General features: G+C 35.8%; 2 protein-coding genes across 2 annotated transcripts; one reads left to right on the forward strand and one right to left on the reverse strand.

Annotated features, from left to right (window-relative positions):
• Positions 1-458: 458 nt before the first annotated feature.
• On the reverse strand, positions 459-852 carry LOC108381223 (cuticle protein 16.5-like; the record flags this gene model as incomplete). The annotated part of the gene is made up of 2 exons (XM_017637638.1): positions 810-852; positions 459-691 (listed from the first exon to the last, which is right to left on the reverse strand). Coding segments are annotated over exons 1-2 (245 nt in total), but the record flags the coding sequence as incomplete, so codon positions are not given.
• Positions 853-3,316: 2,464 nt separating this feature from the next.
• On the forward strand, positions 3,317-3,729 carry LOC108381224 (cuticle protein 5.1-like). The gene is made up of 2 exons (XM_017637639.1): positions 3,317-3,334; positions 3,411-3,729. The coding sequence occupies exons 1-2, from the start codon at positions 3,323-3,325 to the stop codon at positions 3,636-3,638; spliced, it is 240 nt and encodes a 79-aa protein (XP_017493128.1). The 5' UTR covers positions 3,317-3,322; the 3' UTR covers positions 3,639-3,729.
• The last annotated feature ends 1,574 nt before the right edge of the window (positions 3,730-5,303 follow it).

The raw sequence follows: 5,303 nt of genomic DNA on the forward strand, positions 1-5,303 counted from the left end.
AAGTTCACTTGGCAATTCTCGTATTTGTATAACTAGGCTTGAGCTACACATAATTTTTAGGACTCTAAGTCTAAGGGTCGTGGTCTTAAGTACGTTTTAAAATTTATCTGCCCTTTAAATACGAAATGTTGTTCTGTAAAAATTTGCTTTTAGGGCGAATAAATTGTTTAAACCAGTCATGCCCAGCGCAGGGCACTTGCATATGGAATTCTGCCAGCGCAGGGCACTTGCTTATGGAGTTCTGCCGACGTTGGGCATGACTGGTTTAAACCTACTTGAGATCACGGCACTAAGTGCGATTCTAACAACCAAATACACATACATAAGTATACTATAAGTTTTATCGATTTCACTTCGGTTTTTATTTATTTTTTTCTAAAATTTTCTATAACAATTTGGCTATTCAAATATCTAGTCATCTTCAGTCTTTGCCAATAAAGCATACATCCTTCATTTACTTGCGGAGCAAGTAGGCGGCGCCGTATGGGTAAGCAGAGTACGCAGAGTAGGCAGCGTAGGGCGAAGCGTAAGCGGCATAAGGAGCAGCGGCGTAGGCAGCATAGGGAGCAGCATATGCGGCAGCGTAGGGCGAGGCGACCAATGGTGCAGAGTAGGCCAATGGTGCGGCGATGACACCGGGCTTGGGCTCAGCAGCAGCAAAGGCGAAGAGGGCAACGAAAACGAGAGCGAACTGTATTGGAAAAGAAGATAATAATTTATGAAAGTATTATTACAGTTATTAGCAAATTAAACAATTCACATGTGCAATTGCGAGGACTCTAAGGATATCAACAATTTAATTCACTTACGTATTTGAACATTTTGATTGTTTTGTTATTGATTGCGGTTTTACTGCAGTAGAGCAAAATTAAACTGATGACGAATTGGTTTCGGGCATCAGCTTAAATACTAGTTGGTGAGTGTGCCTACATTTAAATATGTATATATGTAGATATTTATGTGTAAGTTCGGAATAGTGGCAATGAATTAGGTGGACAAGTGGGCAGCCGTAAATGACATTATTGACCTAAACACGTACACAACTTATTGTCTGTCGAGTAAACACTCAATGAACGCCCGCATACATACACGCATATTTTCGATTGCACATACCTACATATATACATCTGTATATTAAACCATACCACCTTATAAGCAAACAAAAACAAAAACTTCGCCGAACACCCCTGAGTCTAAGACATGTTTGCAAAATACCTAGTTATACTGGAATAATCGAAATATTTCTTTACTAAAAGTTTAGTGATTTTTGATTTTAATTTACTGACAACAGGGTGTTACGTTAGGGTACAAGAACTAAGATGTGGTAAGTAAGTACTAGAGCGAGGTGCTTGAAGTTAGTGAACTTCGGAAGTAAAATAAATTGTCTCCTCAATACATCGAAATTGTTTTCGAATTGAAATACTTTCTATGCAAAAGTTTCATGATTTTTGCCGAGCTTTGTTTTACTGACATTAGGGAGGCACGTTAGGGTGATAAGAGTTGAGATCTGGTGAGTAAATACTCGAACGGGGTACTTAAGGTCAATGAACTTTAGAATAAGGAAAATTGTCTGCTCGAGTCAAGAACATCGATATATCATACTTTAAGATTCGTACGTAAATGTCGAAGATACGACGGAAGATTTAAAAAAGGGACCCCTACGTTCGGTAATTTTTTTTTTCAAGTTGCCTTGAAAAATACTTTAGATTAAAAGCTGTACGGCAAACTTTTTTTTCTGGTACGGCTTTGGGTACAGTGACTCCAACAAGTGTTCACATGTTGCATAATGCTTTTCACGTTAAGTTTTTTGTTTTTTTTTGTACAAATAAAATATAAAAAGTTTCAAACTTTAAACAAAGTCTAGAAAAATTCATCAAAATTTCGAAATTGTTAATCTGAGTTTTTAGAAAATTTTTTTGTATGCAGGTTTAGAGCCTATAACAAAATTATTGTAGAATAAAGTGCAAGTTTCACGAGGCTAAAGAATCGCGTTGATTTTTAATATTTTGTTTTTGCGTACGGTCTTGCGCATTTTATTCCATAAGAAATTCGTATGGAGAAAAGTGCAAAGATCCGTCAGCAAAAAAAAATATATATATAATAAAAACTAAAGTGATGTTTTTGGCCGCTTGAAATTTGCACTTGTAAAATGTCCTAAAGATTCAGATTAAAAAGTGAAAAAAAAAGTGAAAATTTTGTTACAAATTTGTTGAATTACTCTAATTTTTGTATAAAGTTTGAAAATCTGGTATTGGCATGAACAATATTTTTGTATCAAAAAATAATAAAATATTTTTGCTTGAAAGTCATTGTGCACTTAAAAAAATGAACATGTGAACACTTGTTTGAGTCACTGTATATGTGTATGCATATTAGGGTGGTCCCAAAATGCATGTGAAAAAGTAAAATCGGAATATTAAATTACCATTTTACCATTTTTAAATCCTAGTGATTTTTTATGTGCCCCTCATTGGATTTTTTTGAGGTTTTCAGGGATTCTGTAAAAAATGGCTAATAACAGAAAATGGTTCAATAAACAATTGAATATTGTTATTGAAGGTATCCTGAAAAGAAACAAAGTATTCCGATCAAAAAATATTGATTATCAAGATTTCTACGAAAACTTGTTTTTCCCCATATAAAATACAAAGGACCTTTAAATATTTTTGATTTCAAAATAAAAAAAAACTGGGGTATAATTTTTTCAGTATATGTAGTACAATCCTAGGCGGTGAGAGCATAAAAATTCCGCCTTCGCCTTTTTTGGGCCACCCTAATGCACATACATGCACTAAGTTGGTATAGGTAACAGCAACCACTACTTCGCAAACGAATGCATTTTTAAGTATACATACGTGCATAAATAGCGAATGATATTGTTATCAGGAATTGAGCTTAACATTTAGTTGTTAGTTGTTTTAGCTAAGAAAAATTGTGCCTACTCGCCGACCCTGAAATGACAATGAAATAACGAAGGTAAACAGTTAGTTTAATATGCAACGCAAATACTAAGTAACTACCAAAATAATTGCGTTAAATTTAAGCAAGATTAAAATAAAAACAAATAGAAACGTGCTTTAGCCAAAATTGTCACTTTTCGTGGTTCGAACGTAGCAAAGAAATATACACATGGTATAGCTCGGCGTGCATGTCCAAGTACAAATGAACTTACTTATTTATAATTTTTATTTTATTTGCATTTGTAAAATTTCGAAGACCATCGAAATTTATATAAATACTCGAGTAATACAACATTTTAGTATCAGTTCAATTTTGCACTTCTACGGCGAAACAGTCAATAAATAACAAAAAATTGTTCAAAATGTTCAAATACGTAAGTATATAATTGTTATTCTTCAATTCATTTTTAAGTAAAATTCTTAACAAAATGTTTTTTTTTCCACCCACAGTTCGCTCTCGTTTTTGTGGCCCTCTTCGCCTTCGCTGCTGCCGAACCTAAACCCAGCGTCTTCGCCGCACCATTGGCCTACTCTGCCCCATTGGTCGCCTCGCCCTACGCTGCCGCCTATGCCGCTCCCTATGCTGCTTACGCCGCCGCTCCTTATGCGGCCTATGCTTCACCATACGCTGCCTACTCTGCGTATCCATACAACGCCGCCTACTTGCTTCGCAAATAAATGGAATGGGGCTGAAGAAGACTGGACTGAACGCATTAGAAATAAGTTAGCAAATGTACATAAATAAAACATGGACTTGAACGATGCTCAATTTAATTACTTTTATATTTTATGGAAAAAAAGAATGAAGAAAGAGGCTCCCAATGAAGTGGCTAGCGACTGCCGCCTTAAACTGAGAGGGCTCTCGGTATAGAGCTTACCGCATACTCATAAGAAGTGCCTTGGTTCGTACCCAGTTTCTGTTCTCCTCATTTAACTATTAAAGTTTTATCTCTAGCATTTCAATTTATCTCCATTATTGGATTATTTATGCTAAAGGTAGCCGAGTTTTCTTTATTATTTTGGAACGAATATCATTCGTGCCTTGTCAACTTTGGTTTGAAGACATACCTGTTTCGGCGGTGTGCTATCCTCAATATAATTTTTTTCTCTTGGTAGGTAGGTAGGTTTAGATGAGGTTTTTTCAGGCCTTGCTCACAATTGGGGATATAAAAGGTGCTTCGTTGTACTTGGCCAGTGATCGCCTAGGTGGTTACAGTGCCAATGAAGAAGAAGATAGCGTTTTTTTTTTAATTCGGAAAGAAATTTTAAATTCTTATGAAATTTTTTAATTTAAACTTGTACTTTTGCATTTTTTTCGTTTTGGGGAATCCTATAATTATTTTCAACTAGTTTTTATTAAGAAATAATTATTTACAGTAACAGGAGAATCGATTTTCATCAAAGTCTTTACTTTCTCAGCATTTTGCATCTAAAAATTTAATATATATCAATAAAAATTAAAAAATAAAGCTCGATAAATGTCTTCAAAATCGTATTAGATTTCGTTAAAAAATGTCTAATCCGTTGGAAAATTAAGGCTCTTGATTATTTTGAGAAGTAAATTCTAGTTTGACCAATTTTAGTCGCTGCCGACCCTAAGGCTTTGATAGCCGTCTGACTGTCAACAACGAAGGCAAGTTTAGATGGAGCTAAGTCAATCATGCCCACCAACCTTGCCGCCATATGGATTGCATATATCTCAGCCGGAAAAACACTGCAGTGATCTGGGAGTCTGTAGGACTTTCTCAGAGATAACTCCTGAGAGAAGACACCAGATCCTGTTCCGATATCCATTTTGGAGCCGTCCGTGAAGATGGGTATTTCGTCAGCAATATTAAATTCCCAGTCACTTCTGTCAGGAAAATGGAGCTCGAAGTTTCGATCCCCCACTATCCCGAGGATTTTGGCGTGACCTTTGCAAGTTGTTCGCAGCCTGTTAGACGCACTGAGTCGTAGAGCGCTTTTAGCTGCGATACTTTTAACATACAAGTCTATAGGTGGAATATCCGGCAGGATGAAGTTTTCATTATCAAATACGAAGAACAAAAAGTTTATTTTTGCAAGTACGAAAACTGCCTTTTGGCCACAAAAACTGATCGAATTACCTATGGTGCAAAGAGCGCTTTACTGCGTGCTTTGATCTTGTACCGTTTTTGAAAGATTATTTTCCATTTCATAGATTCTCCGTCGAACTACGAAATGTGGAATTCTTTGTTTTGCTTTTTAACCCAAATTTGCCCGTGATCACTCTTAGAAATGTGAAGTACGAGTACCTTGAAAAGTACGCTACTACCCGCCATAAGAATTTCACAAGGAAATTGAATATTTTTTTTAATTCAATTT

The sequence above is a fragment of the Rhagoletis zephyria genome, unplaced genomic scaffold (genome assembly GCF_001687245.7).
Source record: "Rhagoletis zephyria isolate East Lansing unplaced genomic scaffold, Rhagoletis_zephyria_1.1 Rzeph_scaffold_21795, whole genome shotgun sequence".
Taxonomy (NCBI): Eukaryota; Metazoa; Arthropoda; class Insecta; order Diptera; family Tephritidae; genus Rhagoletis; species Rhagoletis zephyria.